This window comes from Toxoplasma gondii, chromosome VI, assembly GCF_000006565.2.
Source record: "Toxoplasma gondii ME49 chromosome VI, whole genome shotgun sequence".
NCBI lineage: Eukaryota > Apicomplexa > Conoidasida > Eucoccidiorida > Sarcocystidae > Toxoplasma > Toxoplasma gondii.
Genome location: NC_031473.1, coordinates 1,231 through 28,920, shown reverse-complemented (window position 1 = coordinate 28,920; position 27,690 = coordinate 1,231). Strand labels below are relative to the sequence as shown.

At 52.8% G+C, this 27,690-nt stretch overlaps 5 protein-coding genes across 5 annotated transcripts; 4 read left to right on the top strand and 1 right to left on the bottom strand.

Annotated features, from left to right (window-relative positions):
* Window positions 1-100: 100 nt before the first annotated feature.
* TGME49_238040 (protein disulfide-isomerase domain-containing protein) lies at window positions 101-9,547 on the top strand (the record flags this gene model as incomplete). The annotated part of the gene is made up of 12 exons (XM_002366455.1): window positions 101-754; window positions 1,584-1,788; window positions 2,467-2,651; window positions 2,992-3,274; window positions 3,695-3,862; window positions 4,311-4,567; window positions 5,110-5,526; window positions 6,326-6,721; window positions 7,208-7,624; window positions 7,763-8,179; window positions 8,318-8,734; window positions 8,873-9,547. 12 exons carry the CDS (start codon window positions 101-103, stop codon window positions 9,191-9,193), a joined length of 4,137 nt encoding a protein of 1,378 aa, XP_002366496.1. The 3' UTR covers window positions 9,194-9,547.
* A 971-nt stretch (window positions 9,548-10,518) lies between these two features.
* TGME49_238030 (hypothetical protein) lies at window positions 10,519-11,611 on the top strand. The gene has a single exon (XM_002366454.2). The coding sequence runs from the start codon at window positions 10,630-10,632 to the stop codon at window positions 11,293-11,295; it is 666 nt and encodes a 221-aa protein (XP_002366495.1). The 5' UTR covers window positions 10,519-10,629; the 3' UTR covers window positions 11,296-11,611.
* A 370-nt stretch (window positions 11,612-11,981) lies between these two features.
* Window positions 11,982-14,632, top strand: TGME49_238020 (hypothetical protein; the record flags this gene model as incomplete). Its single annotated transcript, XM_018780515.1, has 2 exons — window positions 11,982-12,839; window positions 13,355-14,632. 2 exons carry the CDS (start codon window positions 11,982-11,984, stop codon window positions 14,630-14,632), a joined length of 2,136 nt encoding a protein of 711 aa, XP_018637702.1.
* A 1,798-nt stretch (window positions 14,633-16,430) lies between these two features.
* On the bottom strand, window positions 16,431-20,765 carry RPL23A (ribosomal protein RPL23A). Its single transcript, XM_018780514.1, has 4 exons — window positions 19,655-20,765; window positions 19,253-19,347; window positions 18,394-18,532; window positions 16,431-17,523 (listed from the first exon to the last, which is right to left on the bottom strand). Exons 2-4 carry the CDS (start codon window positions 19,266-19,268, stop codon window positions 17,175-17,177), a joined length of 504 nt encoding a protein of 167 aa, XP_018637704.1. The 5' UTR covers window positions 19,269-19,347; window positions 19,655-20,765; the 3' UTR covers window positions 16,431-17,174.
* On the top strand, window positions 19,629-24,913 carry TGME49_238000 (peptidyl-prolyl isomerase). Its single transcript, XM_018780513.1, has 7 exons — window positions 19,629-20,845; window positions 21,154-21,208; window positions 21,567-21,643; window positions 22,239-22,344; window positions 23,245-23,443; window positions 23,814-23,907; window positions 24,385-24,913. Exons 1-7 carry the CDS (start codon window positions 20,618-20,620, stop codon window positions 24,475-24,477), a joined length of 852 nt encoding a protein of 283 aa, XP_018637703.1. The 5' UTR covers window positions 19,629-20,617; the 3' UTR covers window positions 24,478-24,913.
* Window positions 24,914-27,690: the final 2,777 nt, after the last annotated feature.

The following is a 27,690-nucleotide window of genomic DNA, read 5'->3' as shown; positions in this document are numbered from 1 at the left end:
TTATGGTCTTTTAACACACTTCCTTCTCCTTTGCCTTTTCCTTTTTCTCTCATTCTCCTCCTGTCTTTGCCTCTCTCCGTTCCTTCTTTTCGCGGGAAAAATGGGAAGTCGAATGAAGGCGTCTGGCGGGCCGCCAGGGTCTAAAGGCGGCCCTTTGGTGCGTCGCCATTCAGGCGTTTTGGGGTATTTTTCTCGGGCGAGTGTGCTCTTCAAGCGTCTGCGGCGCTACGTGACAGTTCGTTCGCTTTCTGTTGCCGTCCTCGTCTTCGGCGTCTGCTACTACGTCGTGCAGCAGCGGCTGCTAAGTGTCTCGCGGATCAGCTTCGGGGCAGAAGGCCCAGGACTCGCCCCCGCTTTCAACATCCCATCTCGCTTCTTCTCGCTCTCGCTGCAGTCCGACAAAGGCACAGTGACAGAGGACGAAAAACAGGCGCTCTCGGGAAATGAGTTCAGCGTCTCGTGGTCGACGTCACCTCGCCTGTCTGGAGGCGCAAAGGTGACGACGCAGGTGGTGAACAAGCAAGACGGAACCTTTTTGCTTCGCTACACGCTCCACGACGACATCCCCGCAGGTTACTCGCTTACTGGGAAGCTTCTCTACGCGGGAAAGAAGCCCGAGAAGAGCATTGTCGAGCCTTTCGTCTTCAAACTCGACGGGCCAGTCCACCCGGCCACCTGCCAGTGCCCTCAGCCTGCACACGAGTGGAAACAGGCGCTCGCGTGTTCACACACGCTGCCTCGACAACTCCAACGTGTGAGAAACCAGCGAAACGCAGGGAAAGCGAAACAGAGGCAGAGCGAGAAAGGGAGAAATACAGAGAGATGAACAGAGACAGGTCGACAACGCGATACGCACGGTAGCATATATTCATATATGTATCTATATATATATATATATATATATATATAGAGAGAGAGAGAGAGGCATGACTACGTGTTGGAAGAGCGATCCATGGGGAAAGAAGGCTACAGAGACGAAGCGACCAAAAATGTGGGGAAAAACAGGGGGGCTCCCGTGCGAGCGACTGCATCCACAGCAGGTGGCTGTGGAGCATAGTTCGCGGGTCGGTGACTTGTTTTTCCAGATTGGACGGTGCTGCGATATTTTATTCTCTGCGGGTGAACACGTAGAGATCTCTGCAGGACTCTACCGGATTCTGTATATATATATATATATAAGCCCCGAAGCGTTGAGCAAGAAACGATAGGTCCCTCCCAAAAGAAAGAAACGTCTATCTCTTCTTGCACTTGTCTCCAAGAAATCGATTGTTTTTCTTGTGTAGATATATCTGTATTTGTGTGGACACAAATCGAATGGGTGCATCTGCGTGTTGATATGTGTCTCACTTTCCTGTCCAGCATTTGCGTGTGGATCTCTGCTTTGTGAAAGGACGTTTTATTCCCTGTTTGCTTGTCCAGCGTACACGTTCACATGCCTGTAACCTCACAGGGTATCTGCGTCTCTGTAATTCCGTCTCTTTCTGTGTGCACGCCTGTCTGCACGCTACCACATCTCCAGATGCATGAACTGGTGCAGCGCCCCTTTGAAGTGCGGGAGATCTGAAGCGGCGTTCTTCCTTCAGGACCTCTCGAGATTCCCCATCATCGACTTGGATCGTCTGCGAAAAGACGGCCCGGCGTTTGCGGCACCCAACACTCTGCGAACGGTTATTCACTACGTGATCAAGAACAATCAGATTTTCCGTCGTCACTTCGGCCCTCTCCCGGGTTTCCAGTACTTCATGGACAATGTCTTGCTCTACCTCGCTGCAGCTGTCAAGCTTCCAGGTAGTGCAAGAACCGACTAAAACTCCTTCCAAGCTGCCTCGCGGCACCTAAACCTGTCCAGACATCTCTAGAGCGAAGAAAGCCTTCTGCCGATGCAGAGGCAGTTGGACAGCCACACGCCTCTCCACGTTTAAAGACAAAACGACTTGCCGTGCTTCATAGAGAGGCATGTGTATATTTTGACATCTTTGCGTATGTCTGTGTCTGGGCTCGTGCCTGTCTCTCCCCATGTAGGTAGGCAGGCTAGCGCGTGTACGGAGGAATGCTAGGTGTGTCGCTGTGGGGTAGCAGATACGACTGCATCGAAGTGTGGACGTGCGTTTGTATTTCCAGTTCCCCCCCCAAAAGGGAGTTTCTAAGGACCTACTACTCCCGTCTTCTAAATGTGGAACAGAGAGTCGAGCTCCAGTTGTCGTCGGATTGGTCCTGCATGTCTGATGACCCGACATACGACTTCATTTCCTGGCTGCACACATTCCTGAGAATCCGATTCAGTGCTCTGTCTTGGACAGTGAAAGTGACCCGATTTCCACTCTGTATTCTTTACCTCACATAGGTAATGCCAGCCTCGATCTTCTGTACCTGTCAATTTACAGTCGTTTTCTGGGTGCCCGAAGCATCTTCGACTCTTGTGGCATGCCCTCGCTGTGGATCCCTGTGATGTGTGCGCCTTTGCAGACGTTGAATTTTTGATGAATCTCGGAGACTGGCCCTTGGAGAAGCGCGGCGCAGACGAGGGCGCCTTGCCGCTTTTCTCTTGGTCCGGATCAGACGACACTCTCGACATTATTCTTCCTCAGTGGGATGTCGTCAAGACGAGCACTGCCTTCGGAAAGTCGGATCCCGACCTTCTCACAGTTCAAGTAGGCAGAGGCAGGGTGACGGGATGAGAGACGGGGGCACAGTTAAAGGGACAAGCGACGCTGACGGTGGTGTCTGTGTTTCTTCGATTTGACTTTACAATTCTGGATCGCAGACCACTTGTACAGAGACAGAGAGATGGAAACGGTGGAGTACTGGAAGGAGGCGAACCGCCATGCAAGGGCCGGGGAGAATCAGAAAGACGCCCGCAGGGTCCAGCTCGGCGAGCAATTGCGCAGCACCAACGAAAGGAAGAACAGCAGGCGAATTCCTAAACACTAAAACATAAGAGCAGAGAAACTCCCCTTACATTTTCTTCACTTTGCTTTGCTGGGCGCTCAGGCGGGGTCGCTCGTGCCGCTGGCCAAGCGAATTCCGAAGGCCCTTTTCCGCGGCCGAGACAGCAACCCTGTGCGCGTGAAGCTCGCCGAACTTGCGCGGGCGCATTCAGACCTTCTCGACGTAGCGATCACGAGCTGGGAAAACGACACACACGCCGAACAGGAGAAGAAACTCGGGGGCGGGTACAAGGCTCGAATTCCCCTCGAGAAATTCGGCGAATACAGATACCAACTCCTCGTGGATGGAACCGTCGCAGCCTTTCGGACGCCCTACCTCCTCATGAGTAAGCAGCAGCCGGCGACCCAACGACGCTCGAGAACATGGAAGGCTTGACACGCCGCCCAAACTTCCGTCTACGGAGTGTTGACCTGTCTCTTTCACTACATGCAACGAGAAGGACTTGTACACCTACGCACCGAAACCAACAAGCGCGTGCACGTATATCGAGCTGTGCGTAGATATTCACGTCGGCGTATCTGTCCATGTTCGAACCTTGGTTTCCTACAATGTACGCATATCTGTTTATCTCTTTATGCTGAGATGTCTGCACATTTTCAAGTCTTGCTTCCTGCGACTTTGCGTCGGTTTATTCGACCAGCGTGTGTCAATGATGATTCCGTTTCCTCACTTTTGTTCGCTGCGAGACTCGCGAACATTTCGCGGCCGTGCGCCGACGTTGTGCATGGATTGGTGGTGAGTACAGCTGGAAGCCTGCCTCTGAAGCACGAGTCGCGGTACTACGAGTGGTTCTACGCGGACCTGGAGGCCGGCGTCCACTACCTCCCCTTCAAGAGCGACCTTTCCGACCTCGTGGACCAACTGAAGTGGGCAGAGCAGCACCCTGTTGAGGCGCAAGCCATCGCCGATCGGGGTAGGTCTGCCACAGTCTCGGCTCTCCGGGCTGGTTGTTTATTTGCATGAAAAGAATGCATGAACGCCTAATCGTAGAGTTTTAGGAGGCACCTTACAGGCACGAAAGCAACTGGAAACGAAAACGCCGGCAAACGGGAACGCACGCAACAACACTCCAAGTCGATCCGTTGAGGGTCGGCTGGGCTCTTTCTCAAGGTGCAGCGGTCTCGCATTCTTAGGAAGCCCGTGGCTCTGCCAGTTTCCTCCTGCATCTGGGTCTTCCACGGCTCAAGGGAGACGCAGTGGCAGATGTCGCTTCCTCCCAAGGAACAGCTGCCGCCTGGCTGTACTTGCCTCTCGCTGTGCTCCTCTCTCTCTCTGTCTCTCCGTTTTTTCTCCAAGACATGCGTCTTCTCTGCGGCAAGGCCCAGAGTGCATTCTCTCCGGTTTCGCTGTTGGCTTTTCAGCTCGCCAGTACGCCCAGGAGCACCTCGCTCCCAACAAGATTTTCTGCTACTACTTCCAAGCACTCGAGGCATACGCCGCGCGACAGAAGGGCACTCCAACTGTGACTGAGGACATGGTGAAAGTACAGCCGACGGCAGCTGCTCCGTCGTGTGCGTGCGAGTCAGAGGACTCCGAGTCGAAAGAGGTGGACATTTCGTATCCTCTGGTTCAGCTCAATTCCAAAAACATCGCAAGACTTCTCGGCGAAGAGCGAAAGGTACCCTTGCTTGACGTCGAGTTTGAAAACGAAAAGGCTCAGGAGCGAGACTCGGTACACAGCTTCGCAGTGTATCTTTGGGGCCTGGAGACGAGGCGTGTGTCTGTGTGGAGGAAGTTGCGCTTTTCATCGTGTTAAGAAGCGAGCTTGGGGTTGACACCTGAGACTCGTCGAACGCCAAAGGTCGCTCCAACTAAGAAATCAAGTCACAGACGTCAAGCTTTACGTAGGCGCTCTGGTGGATCGCGAAAGGTGCCTACGTGGAGGGGGGGACTGCCTCTCAGTTTAGCGCGGCATGGGATGGCCCGGAATCGCGGTTCGTGTTTAGTGAGAATAAGGACTTTTTCAAAGAGGCAAAGTGTATCTTCAGTCTCGACTGAATTTCCCTTGATTCGATGTTCCCAGTCGTTTGGGACCCTTCCGATTTTGCCAGTTGGGCACTCCCTTTTGTGCGACCCTAAGGTCCGCGCCGTCACTCGGCTTTGCCAAGCACACGGCATCTGAGGGCGTCTCGAGAGCGCCACTCTTGCGTGTCTTTGCAGGTCGTTGTGGTTGCGTCATACTCTTCGTTCTGCAACAAAAGCTCGTCATTTCTCCCGAAATTCCTCAAGGCCGCGCGGGCGTTCGCCGCGAAGAAGGCGCCCGTCCTGTTCGCCCTGGCCGAAGGCCTCACGAACCGGTACCCAGCTCCCTACGACTTCTGCAACTACAAGTCTCAGCCGCGAGTGCTTGTTTTGCCTTCCGGTCGCGAAACCGAGAAGGTTGAGGTGATGGACGATTTCCTCACTGTGTTCAACATCGTCAAGTTCGTCTCCAACCACGTGGCGGGTGAGTTTCGCCCCAGTGTCCCCGAAGACCTTCCAGAAGTCATGTCTCAAGCTGTCCCCGCAGACAACTCGAAACCCGTCAAAGTTGTCGTCGGGAACACTTTCGACAGCATCGTCTTCGACAAGGAAAAGGTACGGACAGGCAGACATCGTCGACGCTGCGCTACGTCCACACTTTGCTGTGGCTACTTTTCACCTTAACTTACTACAGGCCGTGAGAGCGAGGACAGCACCCTGGAAGGACTTCCGTGGGGGCGCTTCTCTCTGCGTTCAAGCGCGAGACTTGCCTCAGGTTTTCAGAGCTTCCGACTGAGTGTTTTTTTCTTTTCGAGCGTGCAAGAGTTCTCGCATGCATACTCCGTCACGAACCACAATAAAGCGCTCTGCGGAACGCAGCGTCGCCAGGGCTCGGACAGTGATGCACTGTGGGAGAGAGCCCCGTCAAACTTTACCCACGCTGCGGCGCATGCTTTCCAGATGCAATTCAGGTGGAAGAGCAGGGTGGAAAGCTGTGAGACTCCGTTTGGTGCTTTTAGATGATTTTATGTCGGCGTTTCGCATGAGGGAAAACGGCATATGTCAGGACGCATAGAGCAACTACAGGCGCGAACGTGGAGCAAATCTAAGTGGCGGAACAGGCATTGACAACTGTGTAGACTCATGTGCATGCAACCACAATGACCTACAGAGAAGCACAGGTAGACGCCGGGAAAGGGGGGCCCGCGTCACCAGGCGACTGCCAGCACCGTGCTTCATCCATGCAGTGCATGCGGGTGCTTCGAGGCGTGAGGAACGCGAGCGAGAGCTTCACGAGAAGCATCAGAAGTTCGTGGAAATCTAGCTGGTTTTTGTGTGTGGTAAATGGGGTCCTCTTTGTCTGTTTTAGAGTTCGGTTGCTCGACGAACTTGTGGCTTGGGTTCTGTGGCTTAGGACGTCCTGCTGGAAATTTACGCGCCGTGGTGCGGACACTGCAAGAACTTGAAGCCGCTGTACGAGGAGTTTGCGAGACTCGCATCGCTGTCTCCGACTGCGTCCAAGTCTCTCGTAGTTGCAAAGATGGACGGGACCGAGAACACGACCCGACACAAAGCCTTCTCGTGGTCATCCTACCCCACCATTTTGTTCGTCAGAGCTGGGTCGCACACGCCTATTCCTTTCTCCGGTCCCCGGACGATCCGAGGTTTCTACGACTTCGTTGTAAAGCACGCGAGCCACCCCATCGACATCGCAGGCATTCCCCCGCCGGAGGTGGACGTCTTCTCAGGCCCCACCGCCGCGACAGTCGTCAACTCCTCCAACTTTGATGCAATTGTCATTGGCAAGAAGGTATGCCCGTTAATGCAGCCTGTCTCCACGCAACAGCTTGCTACTGTATTTCTTGAAGATGACTCGACCTTCCGTTGTAGCACCCATGCAGCCCAGGAAAATGAAGGGCATGAAGAAACTTGCCGTTTCCCTCTTCTTCCACGGAAAGCAGCCGGTGCGGAAGGAAGTCAAACGGAAAGCGACAATACAAGCATACGGTTTCTCACTTTTGCCTCGCTTCTATATGTGCCGACCAGAGGTGTAACTGGACAGAATGCCATTGGGGTCACAGCTAGATCCGCTGAAGGTTCGTTTGACCAGCAGCAATCGGGAAAACAACTCGCTTTTCGTGGGAGGGACAAAATCTAGGATGGGGAACTAGCCTTACTTTTGTCCACTCCAGTGTCTGTCACTCAGTCTCTTGCCCTCAAACACAGTGTCTCTTCCTTCTGAAAACCATGTGGTAAGACAGCGCTTTCGTACCATGTTCTCACACCCTCGTTTCAGGATGTTCTCCTCGAGGTCTACGCCCCGTGGTGCGGACACTGCAAACGCCTTCAACCGGAATACGAGTTATTCGCTAAAGCTGCGGTAAAATCTCCGACCGCGCAAGCACACCTTGTAGTCGCGAAAATGGATGGCACAGAAACGCGCCTTTCAAACCCCGACTTCAAAGTCACCGGCTTTCCCACCATCTGGTTCATCAAGAAGGGAAGCGGCAAGCCCATCAGACACACTGGGGGCCGATCGGCAAGGGACCTGCTGAAGTTTGTCCAGGAGCATGCCACGTCGAAGATCGACGTTGAATTGCCGCCAGAAGAACCACCGAAGCCTTTGTCACAGGCAGTGCCTACCGACAACAGCGGCCCTGTGAAGGTCATTGTCAGGGATACTTTTGAAAAGCAGGTGTTGCAGAGTGACAAGGTGAGAGGACGGGGGTACACGTTTCACGTGGACTCGATGGAGGTTTGTTTTCAGTCATGGTGGCGCTGTCTCGCCCTCGCTGGTTATTCCTTGTTCTCTACTGCGATTTCGAGATGGTTGTGTGTCTGTGCTTTCCAGGATGTGTTGCTGGAGGTATATGCGCCGTGGTGTGGTCACTGCAAGAAGCTGGAGCCGGTGTACGAGGCATTTGCGCGAGAAGCTGCGAAATCACCAAGCGCTTCGAAGCATCTGGTTGTGGCGAAGATGGACGGCACACAAAACACGCTAGACAACCCGGATTTCAAGTGGACAGGCTTTCCCACCATCTGGTTCATCAAGAAGGGAAGCGGCAAGCCCATCAGACACACTGGGGGCCGATCGGCAAGGGACCTGCTGAAGTTTGTCCAGGAGCATGCCACGTCGAAGATCGACGTTGAATTGCCGCCAGAAGAACCACCGAAGCCTTTGTCACAGGCAGTGCCTACCGACAACAGCGGCCCTGTGAAGGTCATTGTCAGGGATACTTTTGAAAAGCAGGTGTTGCAGAGTGACAAGGTGAGAGGACGGGGGTACCCGTTTCACGTGGACTCGATGGAGGTTTGTTTTCAGTCATGGTGGCGCTGTCTCGCCCTCGCTGGTTATTCCTTGTTCTCTACTGCGATTTCGAGATGGTTGTGTGTCTGTGCTTTCCAGGATGTGTTGCTGGAGGTATATGCGCCGTGGTGTGGTCACTGCAAGAAGCTGGAGCCGGTGTACGAGGCATTTGCGCGAGAAGCTGCGAAATCACCAAGCGCTTCGAAGCATCTGGTTGTGGCGAAGATGGACGGCACACAAAACACGCTAGACAACCCGGATTTCAAGTGGACAGGCTTTCCCACCATCTGGTTCATCAAGAAGGGAAGCGGCAAGCCCATCAAACACACTGGGGGCCGATCGGCAAGGGACCTGCTGAAGTTTGTCCAGGAGCATGCCACGTCGAAGATCGACGTTGAATTGCCGCCAGAAGAACCACCGAAGCCTTTGTCACAGGCAGTGCCTACCGACAACAGCGGCCCTGTGAAGGTCATTGTCAGGGATACTTTTGAAAAGCAGGTGTTGCAGAGTGACAAGGTGAGAGGACGGGGGTACACGTTTCACGTGGACTCGATGGAGGTTTGTTTTCAGTCATGGTGGCGCTGTCTCGCCCTCGCTGGTTATTCCTTGTTCTCTACTGCGATTTCGAGATGGTTGTGTGTCTGTGCTTTCCAGGATGTGTTGCTGGAGGTATATGCGCCGTGGTGTGGTCACTGCAAGAAGCTGGAGCCGGTGTACGAGGCATTTGCGCGAGAAGCTGCGAAATCACCAAGCGCTTCGAAGCATCTGGTTGTGGCGAAGATGGACGGCACACAAAACACGATCGACCATCCCGAGTTCAAGTATAGAGGCTTCCCTACCATTTGGTTAGTGAAGAAGGGCACCGGAGTCCCGATTGAATTCAGTGGCAGCAGAACGGTTGAGGGGCTGCAGAAGTTTGTTTCGGATTACGCGAGTGTGAGCGGGTTGTTTGATGTTACTCGGGATGAACTGTAAATTGTTTTTAGGATCTGGTCAAGCAGTCACGGCGAAGTATATGCTATTATTTTATAGGAGCATAAGTGGTGTTTCCCAGAAGGCATGCATTATGTGTGGGATTGCTGTTGTCCCCTCTTTTTGTACGTTATATACTGCGCGTGCGGTTCAAAAGCATCGTTTGTTAAGATTCTGGTTGGTACTAATCGCGTGTCTTTGCGGGGTCACATTTATGTGGTAACGGCGTCAGAATGATTCAGTCACCTTTCAAAAGCAAGAACTTCAGTTGAGCCACAGCGGCCGGCACTATGATGTGGATTGAAGTTTCATCATATCGATGTAGCTCGCGAGGCTGACGACGGTATCAAGAAATTTTAGTTGTCTATAAACATTATCAATATTTGGGTATCCTACCACGGAATGCGGTGTCTGTGGCAGGAACTTGGATATATACTAAGGCATGGCGCCCAGTTCAAGATTGCTACCTAACTCTTCCATGGATAGAAACTGGCTCGCTGCCAGAATGCTTCATTTTTCGATAACTCACTTAAGATTGGCCAGCCTCGCGCGAGTGAGTACATGTATCCAAAACTGTATCAGTCGTCCTCCGTTGGCTTCCACATCGGTGGCCAGTAGCATAACTTCCACGTTGTCACTGATGCGAAAAGCTGCCGCAGTCGTTCACAGAGCTATTGATAGCGTCAAGCCACAAACTTAAAAGCAAATCCACCCGTTGATTCGAAGCCTCCCGTTGCCAGGCAGCGTCTTCTTACCAGTGCTCGCAAATGATAAAAACGAGGTGCTTCTAGATTTGTTCAACTGTAACTGACGGGAAGCAACACGCGAAGCAGAAGCTTCCCAACACGTCCGGGTTTCCTCTCCTTAAGATATTCTCTGTTGTGTGGTGGCAGTTCACTGCCTCGGAAGTGGCAGGAGCGAGCCTCTCTGTCCAGAAAACGAGGCATGCTGTAGGTTATAATTTAGTAGCTTGTGCAGCCCCGTTCACAGTATCGAGAGTGGACATGAATGTGGAAAGCGTGACACAAACAACGAAGTTGCCGTGAGCCGGCGGCAACAGAAAGAAGTGTTTTGCCCGTGCATCAGCTAGTTCTATGAAGGCTAGCGCAATTTCGGGTACTACCATTCCCCCCTCGCTGGTATCCAAACGGGAGGGCCTGAGGTTCAAACCCACCAGTTTGTTATTGGATGGCTTGGTTCAAACCACCATCCTTCCTGGCCTTTTTCCGCACTGTTCAGTTGCACACCACGGAAGTACTCGTCCAGCAACAGACAGACAGCTACCGGGTGCACCGGGTGTCTAAATCGGCGGTGTGCCGGCAGCAAAAACCGTGAATTAGAGACCGACTCCGTACCCGACCGGCCCGTAGTTCGATGACCAAGCTTCCGTCCGCTTGTTCCCAGAGCAAAGAAAAACTGTGAGGGTAAGGGGGGGCAAGATGGGGTTCCCGTGCAGCGTCGCTCCGCGCGCACGCTTCCCCAGGTTTGGGGAGCTCGGCAAGAGAAAAGTGGTAACTGGAACTGCGGCTGAGGGGCGACTTCTGTTGAACTGCTTTCCACAGCCGTGCACAGGAGGGGAAACAGTGCAGGTGTTCGAATTATTTACTGTTTCATCCGGCGGCCAGATTGCCAGCTTTCTTCGGCTGAGGGGGGGACGAGTCCGAGTACAGTGGTGGACCGGCCGCCCCTCAGAATCTACCATCGAAGGTGTGACGGCATGTGCTCTTCAAAAAAAGAGTTTTTCTTCCCGTACTCCCACCCAGAAGCGCTTACGCACTCTTGCCGCATCCGCGGAAAAATTGCTGGCTCTTTTTTCGGGTTGTTGTGCGTTCTGGGTTCCTAAAGCCGTGCTCACTCATCAAAGCGCGTCCACGCACAGACCCGCGCCACGTCTGTCGGTTTTTGAAGCCCACCACAAAGAAAGCGCAGTGTGTTTGTATAGTTTTGAGATAGTGTTGCCCCCCAAAAAGAGGACAAATCGTTCAACAGAGAAGAGCGAAGGCGTTCTTCCTTCGAAGACACGCGTCCACCCGCAACAGAGGTATCAACCGTCCCGAGCAAACTGTTGCGACTGTGCCTTGAATGCAAGTAAGCGTTTTGCGTGATTCGGAAATGCTCGGTGCCATATACCTCCTAGAGAGGACGGGCAGTCACGGAGCTGTAAAGCCTCCACCCTGCATTCCACGGACAGAGCGTTGCGGCCTGTCTCTGTTCCTGGTTGAGTGTGTCTACCGGTCGTCGCGGAACGGCCCTCCTGGGTTGTTCCCGTGTTTTTTGAAGTTGGTAATGCCCCGCTGCGTTTCATGCGTCGAAGTGAAATACAGTCGGAGACCAAACCATCTCGATGGAAATCGAATAACGCAGCAAGCTGCTGTCGGCGTCCCCAAGCCGTTGCTCTGTGGCCGCCGTTTTCAACCCTCGATTTTCAACTCTAGGTTGTATCATTCCTCGACGAACCCCCGTGTTCGTCCAACAAGTTCTTCAACATTCGTGAAATCAACTGCGGAACGTGCGCGGATTTTTCGTCTCCATCCCCCACCAACGAGACCCCTTGTATCTCCTCGTATTGGACCCGCGTCTAGGTTCCGGGAAGTCGTTGCATTCCCCTTTCGGCCTGGGTTTCAAGCAAAGTTAACTCGACTGAGCCCGCATCTAGCGGACTGAGCCTTGGACAGTTGCGCATTTGCGTCTGCTCCTTTGTACATTTTACCTGCACTCTGCCTCTGGTCCGCATCTCGAAACGCAAGTTCCTGCCAACCCCCTCCCTTTCGCTTTCTGCCCGTCGCATGCGATGCCCGCCGCCTTATCGCTTGACAGCGCCGTCGGGATGGCGTCAGGACCGAGCAGCGCGTCGAGAGTATGCAACTCGGTCGGTCGATCTCGTGTGCTGCCACAAGGGAAAGCGAGTTTCTCTGTGTCTGGGAGCCTGGATACTCTGAACGCTGGCGCGGGCGCGCTCCATGAGGTGCCTCATTCCGTTGCGTCTCCAGAGAGCAGCCCAAGTGACGGGTTGCCGTTTGTCGCCTCGAAGGCTGGCAGCAGCCTCCGGCCACGATCTACCCCACCACTGACGAGGAGAACCGGAACGTCCCCGGGGCGCTTGCGGGCCTGCTTCTCTTCTGTGTCAGATTCAGGTTCTCTGCTTCCTGTCGCCGATGACGAGGCGACGGGGAGCGAGGCAACCACGGCGGTGGGGTCGTCTGCCCCCAGTCCTGTAAGCAGGCAAGAGGTGCGAGGCAGAGTCTCTGCGGTGACCACTTCTCTTGAGACCCTCGCCTCTGCTATCGCCTGCCGGGAAAAAGAGCGAGGCGAGACGAGCCTGGCTGCAGCGGTTGCACCAGACGCGACCGAAGCCGCAGAGCCCGACAGGGTCGCGCCGCAGAGCTTCTCAGAGAGCGAATCAGAGAGAGACAGAGAAGGCGATCCCTACCGTGGCGTCGGGGCTCTGCTGCTCCCCATTCCGACCCGTCGGAGCGCTTTCGAGGAACGCGAGACAGACAGAAACTGCGGCTCGGCGAGTGACTCCGGAGTCGAGTTTCTCGTGCGCTTGAGAAGACACTCGCGCCGCGGAGCCGACAGAGACGACGAGTCCGGGCTTCACTCGCAGCTGGCGAAACGGGTGTCTTTCGGAAGCCCGCTGTCCGTCGAGGTGAGTGCAGAAGCTTGACAGAAACGAGAAAATCGGGGACCACAGTTGCTGGGCTCGACTGGCTTGCGACTGCGAACTGTGTGCTCGCTGGTCGCTGCAATCCACGAAGAGAAGTGGGTCTTTGTTGAACTTCGAATAGCGGGAGACTGTCGTCGGGGCTGAGAAAAGCGGGCTGCGCAAGGGTGCGTGTTGCTGCATCCCCTGCTGGTGACATAGATTCATCAATGACTGACCGTTCCCCTTGTTGCGTTGATTTTTGTTCTTTTGGTTCCCAGCTCTTTGGATCCGATTCTTGCCAGTTTTAAAGCAGCCACTAGGTGTGACGGTTCAGGTGTTTCTCGTGACGGGAGACGCTTGTCAAACACGTGCAGTGCAGGTTTTTGCAGTTCTTCAAACGGGGTGAGCTGAAGAGCTTTTTGGTCTCTGGCTTAACAGTGCTGTAGAAGGTTTCTATTTCGAAGACAAGCATATCGAGTTTATGGGAAGGTTCCTCGTCTCCTTTTTCGTGTGCTTAGGTCCACCAGTATTCATATGCGGACGGCTGTCGCTCGAGTGGGGGAAGTGCGATGAGCAGTCAAGACAGCTCGCACAGCAGTTTGAGTTCTCTTTCGCCTTCACCGCCGTCGTCGCAGTCTCTGCTGTCCCACACAGTGACCGCGCACGAAGCTCCCTCCCATGCGGAAGGTTTCCGACGGGGCCAGGTGCACTTGACGTCGCTGTCCTATGGCCTCGATTTGTACAGTTCTTCGCCGCCGTGGGTGCCAGACCGAGGCTCGCTGGAGGGCGTCTCGAGACCAGACGCTGACGCGTCTTCCATGCGCGTGGGGGACTTGTCGGACAGCGATAGCACCAATGGTTGTATGACGAGGAGACACACAGACGTGAGTTCGGGGTTCAGTCTCCCTGTCTCTTTTCGATTCTTCGGAGCGGGGTCGACAGCGGCAGACTCCATTCAGAAGCCGCCACTCTCGCCCTCGTACACGCAGTCGCCCGTAGAACAGCGAGACTCGTCGTCCGGTCTCTCGGGTTGTCCCCAGTCGCCGGAGCATCGGTTGCTTGGGGAGCCGCTTTCCTCTGTCTCGCGCGCAAGCTCTCCGCCCTCTCTCCCGCGCTGGAGGCTTCCGCCCGCCCTCTCGCCTCTCGGTCGCCCCTCGAGGTGCCCATTGTCTCCTCGCTCCAGCAGCAACCACCAGGCTTCTCCCCGCAAAAAGGCCGCGCCGACCTCGCCTCCCTGTGAGCGCGAGAGCCCAGGGGGACCTCAGGGGTGTAGAGAAGGCGCCCTCTTGTCGCTTCCGCCTCAGGCGAAAACGGACGCGAGGAAGCCGAAAACGTCGCCTTTGGAAGCCTGCCTCGACGGGCGCAAAAAGAAAAAACAAGAGTTTAGACCGGTGACCCTCTCGCCCGTGGCCACCATGCGAACACGCGAGAGAGAGAAGAGTCCCGTTGTGGACGGTTCGCAGGAAGTTGCTGACAGCTCCAGACCGAATGCCGCGTCGCTTTTCAGAGATGTATCGTGCGAGCGCAACGAGACTAACGTGGAGAGTAGCTTGGTGTTTCTCGATGCTGTGAGTTCGTCTTACGAGTCGCTCCCTTCGCGCCTGCCTGCATTTCCTCCTACGTCTCAAGAGTCTCCTTGCTCGTCTGACGTCGCGTCCTTAGTTGCCAGCTCTCGCCAGGAGCCCCGAGAAAAACATGAACGAAAGGCGGCCGAGGCGGATGTAATTTCGAGTCTTGTCCAGACGAGTCCGTCTTGTTCTCTGTGTGTCTCCGATCCGTTGGCATCTGTCGGTTAACTGCCGCAGAGTCCAGAGAAGGCACTCCCGTATCCAGCCGCTCTTGCTCGCGATGCAGGTGTCTTGACACCTCCCCTGTAGCATTGCAGGCTTGTTCCAGTTTCCCGACAAAAGATGAAGTGTTAACACGGAATCCTCTGTGAAGCCAAAAGAGTGTCTGATAATTTGTGCGAAGTGTTCGTGTTCCGCAGATGGCGACTCTCACAGAGGTCGCGTTCCGCTTTTTTTTCGCACTCTCTCCTCGTCGAACCCTGTCTGCCCGTTCACGAGGAGACACAACAGTGTTTAGAGTGCACGAAACCTGCTCCCTCTGGGACTCCTTCGGGCATTGCCTCCTCTTGTACATGCGAGGAGCGAAGAGCCGTGTCGGTATGCGAGACGCTGTGGGAGGAACGTCTACGCGAACACCGAATGTGGCAGCGAGAGAAGAATGACACTGCCCGTAGCTGTTTCCCCCTCGTAATCCATCATTTGGACAAAGTGCTAGTTGCGTTTCAAAAGCTCCGCCACGAGGGGACTCGGACGTCGAGGGTGCGGCCTCCTTCTTGAGAATAAAGAATCGAACTTGGCTGGACTCCCCCGACTCTCTCGACGAAGACTTGCAGGTGCTACAAGCAAGTGTAAAAAGCTGCTGTTTGGAGAGGTGACGCGACACAGAAGCTCGAGCTTCGCAGCGAGGCAACCTCTGTAGGACCAGGGAAGAGCGCAGGAAGAGAGAGGCGATAGCGACCGTGTCCCTTTTGAAGAGCGGCAACGGCTCTCGAGGACCTCTTGGCGAATTTTTGTTTATTGGATCGCCTGTAGGGTCTTCAGAAAGGTGAATACGCGGAAGCAGCCAACCGCTTACGCGTTGGTTTCAGGATGGTTCCAGGTCAGTGTGAGGGGCAAGTGGAATGCCATAAACTTTTTTTGTCGGACCCGAAATACGTTTATCTACTTCCGAGAAGTCGTGTACATGCACTCGTTCAAAATGCGGCCTCCGTCGCCGGTGTGGGGCTCTCCCTGCTGCAACGAGGCCGTCCATGGGGCCTAGCCTGTGATGCTGCAGGGGATAAGAGTGATAAGCGAACTTGGAATACCGATACAGTTTCACGACCAAAGTGTGATGAACTCGCGGTGTTACCAGACTCAAAGGAAATACTAGCCCAAAATGTGATGGGCGCACCGCATTGGCAGACTTAAAGGAATTACCAGTCTATCGAACAAGCCCCGAACTCACACTGCGTCGTGTAGCTGCACTGCGTGTCTTGTTGCTGGATCCGCCAGTGATAATCGTGAAACTGGTTTCGACCAACTGCTAGGACAGATGTGACATGACTGTCCCATCGGGGGCGACGTCTGGGGTAACAGGTAGCAAGTCTGGGGGGACGAACGGAACGACGGAGAAAAAAACACTGTTGTGAGCGCAAACTACAGTGCGCTCTCCTGATGTTAGTGTCTGTAGGTCATAGAAAGACCGCAAGAATGTGAACGAAAGGGTCATCGGGCTTCGAAAGTTTGGAGCCCACAAAAGAGTATCGATGGTAGTTAGCAAAAAGAACGGGGAGAGTGCGACTCTGTGCTCCCCGAGTTAGCCGGAGGCTTTTTTCCCCCCCACACGAAGCATTCACGTGTTAGCTCATGTTCGAAACATAGTGAGTCTCTGTGTAGTAGGCTTGCGAAACAGAGAGTGGAAGGCGCTTTCCCCGGAGGACTCCAGCAGGTTATGATTTCACACAGTCGAGGTTACGTGAAATTCACAGTGTTAGTACACCTCCAGTCAACATTGTTTCTCGGTATTCAGTAGCGCAAACTGCAACAGCAGTGCATAAGACGCAGTCTGAAATCTTCGCACTACCTTGGTAAAATCCGTGACGGTCAGTGAACTGCGAGAGGGAATCAGCAGAAAGTGCGACGGACACCACTCTCGCTTCATACCTTCTTTCTAACCAGAGTTTCTTTGTCAACGTCGAGGGCTTGTGTGTACTATAAGCATCCATTCGGAGTGTGGAACTATGAACTGGAGTCTAGATCTGTGCAGCATGTGGGCCTCCCCGTCCCACGTGTTGGCCATGCTTCCTCCGCCTAACACTACATTTTCGTTGATCAGATCGGTTTTTACAGTGACTGAGGATTACCGTGATGCTCTGACACTCTCTAGAATCTGTTTTTCCCCGTCCGCGTGAGTTGCCATCCTTTCTGATGGATTCCACCTCGACATCTCTGATCCTGTACACGTGCTCTCGCGAGTGTAAGGCACCTTCTTTTTTGGTAACATTCTAAGCCCCATCGAGTCCTGCAGTGAGCACGGCGTTTTCCGAACTCCCGACACAGCCCGGAGAATCACTGAAGTGTGTGTGTCTGTCTGGGGGTTTGAACGGAGAGGCGCGAGCGAGCGCAAGGCGCCACACCCTTCTTTCCGGAAGGTGCAGAGAGACTGGACAGAGAGGATAGAGTTTTAGAGAGAAGACGATTCCCTCGTCCGTCTTTCTCACAGAAACGAGGCACACTCACACGGGAGGAAAACGGACAAAGACAAAAACCGCATCTCGACACATTTAGCTCAGATGATTCCGATCTTGTTGGCAACATCCAGGGCGTCGTAGTCAGAAGTCAAGCGCACGTACGCCTTCTTCAGTCCGTCAGGACGGATGAGGGTGTTCACTCTTTGTGTGTCGACGTCGTACAGCTCCTTAACGGCCTGCTTGATTTGCCTCTTGTTGCTGCGAGGGTCCACCAAAAAGACAAGAGTGTTCGTTTCCTCGATCTTCTTCATCGCAGACTCCGTTGTCAAAGGCTGGCGTACGATGGTGTACTTGTCTGTCTTGGCCAGCTTCGGGAACGTGCAAGTCGCAGCCTCATAGCACCGGCGGACAACTTTCGGCTGACGGCTCTTGCGCAGCGTGTGTGGCCTGACAAAAAACGCAGAACACAAAACGCGTCAGACTATACTAAACCACAACTTATTCGATTTGATATGAGCCAATGAATAAGGAGAGGACGCGAGGATATGTAAAGGCCTGGGACAAAGGGAACCGTCGCCGCATAAAGTCGCGGCCGAAAACGTGCACACAGAAGAACCACGACGGAAAACACCCCGCATATGCGGCGAGCCTTTCACTACAGTTTGACGGTGTAGAGTTTAGATGCATCATGATCCGTATAAACCCCGAATATTAAAACAGCAGAAACACACGATAACGGACATCGAAGCCTCATCCTCTTCGACTCGCTTTGTCCGAATACATTTGTTCTGATGTCGACTGACAGCAGAGGGCAGGAAAAAGAATCCCCCGTCTGTTAATTTCATCAGAGTGATCTCGCCGCCCTACAATCTGACGCCGAAGAAAAAATAACCTCGGCGTCTGCGAAGAAACGGCCGTCTCCTGAAAGTTCCCCGACAGAAGCATGTCCACGAGAGCTCCTCACCTCACCAACCCCGCCCCCCCCCCACCTCCTTTTGGTCTCCCCCATGCGTTCTCGTTCTTTTAAGCGTATAAAACAGATACACATTTGGTATCGCAAAACACAAATCGACATGCGAAACGCATATGCACCGAAGTAAAGACATCTGCAACCCGTATGGATGCGAACCCCGCTGTTGCTCGGTTTCACACTTATTCTCTTAGAGGTGCACCTCCGACAAAAACGTTGCCCATCCCACGCGAGCAAAAAAAGCCATGTTGGAATCCTGAGTTCTCTCGACTCTTGTTTTCTCCCGGAGGCTGACGGGACAAGCTCAAATCTCTGACCTCCGTCCATTCCACAAACGTCTCATGTACCTGAAGAAGTGGACATTGGTGCGGACGCGAGCCTTCTTGAAGCTGCTGGACGCCTTGAGGCCCTTAGCAGCTTGCTGCGCCTTCTTGACCTTCCCTGCCACTGCCTTCTTCGCGGAAGCTTTGGCGCCCGCCGACGCTCCTGAACAAACACGCGACGCAGATGCCGAACAGGAAATGCGACAACACCCTGGACGCTTACACGCACTTGCTTCCGCCGTAGGCACATCTCGGAACGCACATGTGCAGTGACCAAAGTGTGAATTTAAGGCCCTACAAGTCTCCAAAGATGCGAGTAACTGCAAGAGAAGGTCCACACCACGGCGCAGGGCCTCAGAATCAGCAAAGTCCCGCGTAAGCGTCCTTCTCCACAGATGCACCCAAACCAATGGAAGGCGCAATTAACCGATTTCACTCGCATGTAGTTGCATATGCACGTCCGCAGTGGGACATATCTGACTGGACAGAGGTACGTCGAGATGTATGTGCAGGTAGCCGACCAGGGAGTGTTCACGGACATATCGAAGAGTCGACGGCGAGAAGAACCGCTCGGGACGGACAAACTGTTTCTAGCAATAAGTGACGCGCTCCACGAGAGAAACGACAGAATATTTGCCTGGCAAAAGTTCGTTGGACAGGCCCCGAAAAGTTTCGGTCGATACGAAGTGAGACAGCCCAACGGGGTGTTCCCGCAGATCTCCCGGCCAAAAGAAGAGAGGGCTTCTCCATGTCGGTTTGCACGTGTGGCGGAGAGATTAAGGGGGGAAAAAAGCTTCAACGTCGAGAAATCAACAGATCGTCCGTTTTCGTCACGCATGTGGGGTCTAGGGCTTGTATTCCTTTTCCGCCAACGGACGCTGACCTGCTTTTGGCGCCATTGTAACGGAGGCAGTTTGTTTGCTCGAAGATGTTGACGAGGGTGGAAGGAGAAGGGAGAAAGGCCCTCTTTCCACGCGCCTTGTTTGAAAAACACACAAGATAGAGTGAGGGACTTGCGCTGGAAGAGAACCGCGACGACATGCAGCGAAATTCCCCGATCTCGCGCAGAGCGCAGACCCCACAAACACGGGGCGTGATAAACTTGCGAGAAACCTCCTCCAGGCCGCAACACGCACTGCCCAAACGCGGGAGAAAAGTCACACTCGCAGCCCATTTTTCGCTCATTGTTCGCCTCCCTCGCCCAACTCCCTCCAAGCGGCCGCTGCGCCCCGTCGATTCGGCTTATAGTCGGCTTCGTGCCGAGAGCGACACACCGCATGCTTACCTGCGAAAAAACGGGTGCCGCAGAGCCAGCGAATGCCAAGAAAAGAGGAACCAGTGCCAGAAAGGGGAAGGAAAACGGCTTGTTGTCTTGTTGTGTGCGGATTTCCGTGATAACGTGCCAATCGAGCTCTCGAGCACTTCTATGGAATCCCCTGTGTGCCGAAAAAAACACCAGACACTGACAAACGAAGCGCGGGATAAGAACTGCCGTCGTCGGTACTCGGACACACTGTCGTTGTTTTCGGTGACTTTGGGCTAACAGGAAATGAAAGATTCCTGAGCGATGCATCGTTTTCGGCTGCAAGTACGTATCTAGACCTGTAGACGAATACATCTGTCTACATATACCTGTGTACCGGTGTACAGAGAGATACACTTACCCATATGCATGTAGGTGTGGATGTAAATACGCATGCACATGCATACGGGCCGGTGCTTGGACAGAAACGGTCACATTAATCAGCTGTCGTGTGTCGAGACGTCAGTGTTGTGTGTCTCGACATGCCTTTACGAATCTGTTATCTGTTGATAAACTGTAGTCCATCGGTGCCGTTAGGTCAGCGCGGCCTTTTGTGCTTGGTCTGTCCACTTCTGGCGGCCTCAAGTGTATCTGCGTTCTGGTGTCGACACGTGCGTCCACGCTTTTCACGTTTTACTTGAGTATGGCGCCTCTATTATGAAAATCAGTACTATTGTTTCAGCCTCTGTATGAGGGGAGAGAGTGTCACCCATAACTCCCCGTGGCTCTGTTCTGCCAAGTTACTCGCACCGAGTTGTCAGGTGTTTCTTCTTCGGCAACGAAGCTCGCGAGGGTTCAGGAGAGAGAGAAAAGGATCGGAGGGAGGAGAAGGACAGTAAAAGGAGGAAGAGAGGCAAGGGACAACAATGCCGCTCTGTGGGCTACGACCCTCTCTGAGACCGAGTGTTTTCTACGTTCTTCCTCGCTAACTGGAAGACACAAAAGATGCCTCGCTTTCGTCTACCTTCCATCTCCGTTACAGGTCCTAGTTCTCTGTCGACTAGGCCCTCTTCCTCTTACGTCTCCTCTCCGTCCTCTCCTCTATCTTCTCTTGTTCCTGAAGCTGGAAGGTCCGCAGTTGCCGACTCCGGTCGACGCTCCTTCCTCCCCAACCCTCTCGTGCATTTGGATATTTCCATAGGAGGCCGAGATGCAGGCCGCATGGTGTTTCAGGTGAGGTCGATGACGATGACAGCGACGGTGGGCCGAATTTTCTTTCGTGGCTTGCAATGACAGTGGCGCGGATCTCGTCGTATCGCTTCGAGAGGGTTTTTGTGCTACCATGAGGTTCTGTAACTTAGGAGCGTTGCATATGGGCTACGCATTGTACCCCCTTTATTGTAACGGTTCGGTTCGGAGTCGTGAGGCCATGTAATCGTTACTCGGGAGTCGTCTTTCGGCTTTCCTCGTCTCGTGTTAATCTTCGTGTTTGCGGTGTCTCGTCTCTTTCTCTCCTTTCCGGCGGCCGCCCGTCCTTCCAGTTGTTTGCAGACACGCACCCGATAACGGCCGAGAACTTCCGGTGTCTCTGCACAGGTAAGGCGCTTCCTGCTGTGTTCTCTTTTCGACTTTATTTGAGGGGCAACATAAAGCTGAGACACAGCCAAGAAAACCCAGTGCGCGCCCTAACTCGGCAGGTTCCCGGACCCGACACTGCTGGTCTGGGGAGTGTCTACTTTGCATTGGAGCGTCCCCACGTTGGACTACGAGTTTAGATTTGAAGGATTTTTATCGGTGAATCCTCGTTCTCCTATGTCAGCAGAAGAAGACAGGCTAAGTCGTAGGCGAAGCCATCGACGGTCGTAGCCGTTTCACTGCATCTGCGCTTGACGCCACGTTTCTGCGTGTGGACAAGTCACCGACCTTGGAAACCAAACTCTCTTGTGTTTTTCAGGAGAGACTGGCCTCGGCTATTGGATGCGCCCGCGCTGGTACAAGAGCACGCCTTTCCACAGAATCGTCCCTGGCTTTGTAAGGAGTCCACTTTTCCGTGTTTGACGGAAAATGGAAAAGAGAAACTGCGAGTCTCCTTCGCTCTCCAAAAACACACGCAGTGCTGCGCCCGACCCGAGAGAAAAGCACAGCTGTGCGGGCGGGAATCCGGGTGGACTCGTAGCCTACGAATATCTTTAGGTTTATGGCAGGCGACCTGAAGTTTCTGGCCGTTTACTCAAGCGTAGATGAGACTGGAGAAACTGTCTTTTGCGTTTCCGGACGGAACGGAGGTGGGCGTGTGTCCCGTTGGGAAGCCGCGCCTTGGTGGTACCAGACTATGATCGTGCGGCACGAAGTTTCTTTTATGCTCTCATCGGCAGCAGCAAAAACGCAGGTGGAAAGAAGCACGCGATGGTCATGCTTCTTTGCCCGTTGCACAGAAAGGTTAGAGAGAGGACTATGATCTTTTTCGCTCTGTGGTGCGCTGCTTTTCCCTGCCGTTCGTCTCCTTAGTGAATCCCCGTTCCGGTCGCGCTGACGACTCTGCATCCCACTGCACGCAGCCCAGTCTGGCAAGGAGACACTTTTTTTAAAAAGCAGCGATTTGCGCGTGTGCTGTTTTTCCTGGTAGATGTGCCAGGGCGGAGATATTCACCGGGGCGACGGCAGGGGTGGAGAATGCATTTATGGGCAGTTCTTTCGTGATGAACGATTTCTCTACAAGCATTCGAAACGAGGTGAGAGGATGTATTTGAAGCAAGGCCGTGGTGGGTCACGAGAGAGCCCGAATGTGAAAGACTAGCTGTTCCGTGATTCATGGGCGAAGTGGAGAGCGACGGTCTTGCGACGGGGTCTAGAAGCCTGTACATGAAGCATACGTGTGGCGGGGGAGACGGACAATGCGCAGACGCTGGGTAACAAGAGGCGCTATAATAGGAGTATTTGCATTATGAATAGAGTGCGCTACAGGTGCTTGCCGTCTTTGATTGCACGGGTGTGTGGCCGCTGTCGGCACCAAACGTTCTATGATGAATGCATGCGAAGTCCGACCGTGAGTGGATCGCAAGATAAATCATCTATAGGCGCCGCTTAAAGAAAAAGTGGTATTTTGAGAAATTCCTTTGTCATATACTAACCTAAGAGCAACCCCATGAGATTGGAGCTGCACATGTGTTTATCCCGCCATTTGGCTAATCCAGGTTGCATGTAGCTTCAAGGAGTATTGCCTAGTGCTGCGAACTCGATACCGTTGGCGTTCGTGTCACTCTTTGTCGTTTTCTTTCTCTAGGGGCGTTTCAATTGGTGTACCGATTTGGCTTTTGTCGCAACTTGTACAGGCCCTTGCTGTCCGTTCCTGTTTTTGTAGAGCGAAAACAGGGGATCAGGAATTACCAGTTAATTGCATAGTTCGATGTCCATTCGAGTTGAGCCATTCCAGTCTCGGCGCTTCATTTTCCTTGTTATCGCTTCCGTCTTTCGATTCTTGTGGCTTCTTCGTGTTTCGCCCTATCCCTCCTTTTCGTGCTGTCTCGATTATGAGTTGTTCCGTTTCCCTTGTCGCTCTTTTTTTTTTCTCTTGCTGCTCTGTGCTTTTCCGTCTCATTTTCTTCTCGCGCAGCCCCTCGTGCTTTTTCCAGGTCTGTTATCAATGGCCAAGGCGCGGAGACAGCACACCAACAACAGTCAATTTTTCATCACATTCGACGCGTGTCCGTGGCTAGATGGCGAGCACGTTGTGTTCGGTCAGCTTCAGTCTGGCGCAGAAGTTTTGGACCAGATTGAAGAACAAGGTACCCCCGGGGGATGGAGGAAGAGGCCAGTGGAAATATGGAACTGGTGAGAAAGTTGGGTGTATCTCAACTCAGCAGAACGGGCACAGTTCTCACCACACAGTGCTAACAGGCTGCTTTGTTGGCTTCTTGCCTTCACCTGTCAGCACTCAGGTCCCATGTCCGGGGCGAGATTGCCAAGGCAGAAACAACTGTTCTACGTACACGTTCGCCTCGATTCTAACGCATGTGTGTAGTTTGTGCACTTGCAGACGTGTGTGCTGTTTCTCATTCACAGACGTGTATTCGCATTGATATACATGCATACGCGTGGTAACAGATATAGCACTTAACTGATGTCTGTGCACACAGTTATTGATACATACGTGCATGTGTCAACCCATGTCAATTGATCATGGTTTGCAATCTGGTTTCAGCGGGGAGTTGCTTCTGAACACGTTACGCGAGATCCCACGAGAGGCACCAGCGGCAGTCCGGCACCAAGAAATGCTCAAGGACCTTATCATTGACGTGAGTGAAAATACCGTTGGGAGTGAATCAAGTCGGGTTTGTTCCAGATCATTTGCCTCCGGTAAAGGAGTGACCTTCTACACCTTTCAGGTTCTTCATTTACGGCCGAACATACCTATAAGTGCAGACACGTTGATTGTTGTATAGGAATGCATATCTATCTTTCTTTCACTTGGCAGCAAGATCAGCGTATTTTCTCGGCTTGATTTCCTAGTTGAGAGTGATTCCTCGTTCGACTCAGACGCAGATCCACCTTGAATAGGAATGCTGTTGCGGGTATCTTGCGTTGGCGATAAGATGGCGAGGGAGTGCAGAGGAACTTCATGAGTTTCGCCTGTGCTGCTTCGCTGTTACGGATTCAACGATAAAAAGCAATGTGTTCTCTACAACAATGTTTTGGAGCATTTCTCACAGCCTGTCACATGCATGTTTTCAAAATGGAGGGGACGGTGTCTGCGTGCATGGACGTGATCGCAGGCTACAGAGCGACCAGAGAAGCTGTACGAGCCGAGCGAACAAGTCATTCCGATCCCAGATGATGTGTACATTAAAGCTCGACGAGGTTTTTGAGGCCTTCGACGTCAGTATCACCTCAAGAAGGCAGAGCGAGGAGGGTATGAAAGTCATTATGTCCATCCTCACGTCAAACAGATGTTTTCCGGGGAACAGTGTTGGCGTACAGGAACTGTGACGCACTTCACTTTCGCATACAACGAAGCTTGACGAGGCACCGTGGGTAATCTTCTTCTGTGTAAGTACAGGGCGTCAACGGCTGATTTAATAATACATGTCGTTTCCGTCCAGAACTCTTCCCGTGTGTCTTCTTGCGGAAGGAAACCTTCAACCAGAGTAGCACTTCATCAGCACTGCTGCTTGCGGGTTCTCGTAACGGATAGTAGCACTACGTCTGTTATTCACATGAAGATGCACCCGAGGAGCAGGTCCGACGTAGGAGCGACAGTCATTCGAGAGGCTAACACGGTGTCTCTATACCATCTCAAGCGGGGCCGTTCAGACTTTAGCATGCAGAATGTTTCCTTCCTCTGGCCTATAAAACAGTCCTGCGCCAGCCCAGTCTGGCTGGCTTCTAAAGTTTGCACCTCTGGGAGACAGATGCAGCCACCGTCCAGATGCAACTGTAAACCATGCGAATGAGCATGTTTTGCAGGGCCAAAACCCTCAAACGGTACTGCACCTGTGGGAACTGATTGTCACAGAGAAACTGACACGGGATGGCACACGGAGAAAGAACGCGTTCAGGTTCCTGGCTGTTGCGTATATGGAAAAGAATGGAAGATCGATCGAAGGAAGGTATATGACACACCGATGGATTGCGCATTGCAGCAGTCTGCACTAGCTGCTTGTCAAGCACTAGATGGCTCACTTCATTCTGGATTTCTACAACACTCTGCAGAGACTACAGAGCTCTGAAACGCAGACATTTGTTGGCAGTGGCTCGGTTCATTCAGCAAAATGTTTTAAGTTTTACGGTGTTTATAATTGTGGGCATTTAACATTTAGGGTGTTTGCGCTGAAGGACGCTGAAGCAGAACTATCAACGCCAGGGTTTCTGTTCAAGCCAGTTGTTGGGGTGAACCAAGCAGGAAATGCGCTCTCCCGTTCGAGTAGGGGTTCCGGAAAGAATTTTAGAATACTACGGGGAGAATGAGCTGATGATGGCATGCTCTCCATTCCCACGGCACGGTCTCATCCGGACCAATTTTCAGGGGCACGCACTTCATCGTACGTGCTTGTAACAAACTGTCTACTGCAGTGCCAGGAAGGTTAAATGACAGCGTCTCTCGAGATGAGAAACAAGATGGCGCGAAGAATTTGAGTATAAATAAGACACGAGAAAAGTTTCTGGAATCCGGCCGCAACTTGCTATTTCTGTAAGTCTGCGTTGTTCCGCTGCGCTCGCCCCCTAACATGACAGAGACGCTCGCAATTGATGTTCTGCAACGAAACCGCAGGTCTTTTCCACATGCGGACGAGACTGTCGTGATTACTGCGACGGAAACTGTCGTGTATTTTCCATTAAATGCGGACCGGGCGTCGATTTTGCATTTCTTTGTATTTTTACGGAAAAATATTATCTTTCTGCATATGACTCCACCACAGTCGAATGTTTGCTTGAGACACAGAGGCAAGCTGCACGATCCTGACGAGGCGTTTAGCTGATCAGCATGTTTCCGGAGGGCTTGGGGACTTTTTCGGCTTGTTTGTAGGATGCGTTGGAGCCATCCTTAGTGATTCAACTGTCTGACGACGACTTTTGTATTTTTTGTTCGACTCGTTTTATGTACCACATTTCTTACGGCTCTACTGGCGACAGAATTCGCTTGAGGTTTTGTTTGTTCACAAAAACACTTCTGGACCAAATGCACCTAGATGGTACAGGGGCCACCGTAAACAGATCCTTCACGCATTCGTACACTTTCCGGCATACTCACTGACGTTTCCACGCAACAAGGTTCAGTCAGGTATGTGTTTTTTTCTAGAATATGGTTCGGGGGTGGGGGGTAGGTGAATAGCGTGTTCTCCGGTCAGTCGGTGGTTTGGCTTAACAACCAGAGAGAATAATATCCGGTTTAATGAGGTGACAACAGAAGAGAAGGTACCCCCCGAGACTAGCGTTGAAGCGCATTGTTTCATTCGATAGTCTTCGATCATCCTTAGCGTATCACATTTATGATATCAGGCTGTAATATGTACAAACCGAGTATCAACTAAGATGCACAGAGGGACACAATTAATTCTTGTACGGTTTCTGCCTACTTGACTACTCAGGTTAAGCAGAAATGTGGTTGATCGGGGAGTAAGTTAGCATAATCTGTTGAAGGTTCTGTTCACTCACGGGGTTCATGAAGGTGTGCACCCGCATACGCTTCAGATCACGTGGTTGGCAGAGGAAAGGAAAAGCAACCTGACGTTTTTATTCGCCCGAAGGCGTCATCAGAACACAGAAAATTATGCGGGCCAAATTGCCAACGGGTGCGCTGGATCAACTTCACCGGAATGCCATGCTCAAGTGAGAAGCTCCCGATGTTCCGTACGACCTGGATGGCCGCTCCCAAATTCTTGCCTAATCAAACATGCTGGATGTGTTACTGGGACTACACGGGTCTCTTGCTGGCGAGTTCACTTTGTTTTGCCTGAAGTAGCATCCAGTGTCGTACACGCTGCGGTAACGCTTCTCAGCCTGGTGACCAGTCGACGTCTAGGGGTCATCACGAGCAGCAGTGAGGTACTCTCTTGCAGCAGCAAGTGTAGATGCGCCCCATGCCGGTTACGATGACATGAGAACGAATGATGTTCTCGCTCTTGAGTTGTTCGATTTTTTCTTCTTAGAAGCTATATGCACAGTTTGCTCTGAGCTGGTTTTCTCAGTTTCGTGCAAACCCGGGCTTCCATTCGGTATAAAACACGGTAGCATAAAACACTGTGGACCCACGCCAAGACCGACCACCAGGGTGCATGCCCGGAACTTGCGCTCTTAGGAGAACTAATGGGAAAAACAAACACCTACTTTGGACGAGGGAGTCGTCCGTCAGAATGTCCCGAGGATTGGGTTTCTTCTGGTAGAATGTACTGATTTTGTCACCTTTGTTTAAGGTGTTGTTGTTTGAGATGTGTGCCTGAGCCTCCAACGCTCGAGTACAGATACGGTAACGATTCGTGCACGCATGTTTTCACATCGTCTGTCTACTTGCTGTGAGAGGTTATGATTTTTTTCCTCTGTTTTACGCCACTGTATCTACTTCCCCGCAGCAGAGGGCACCA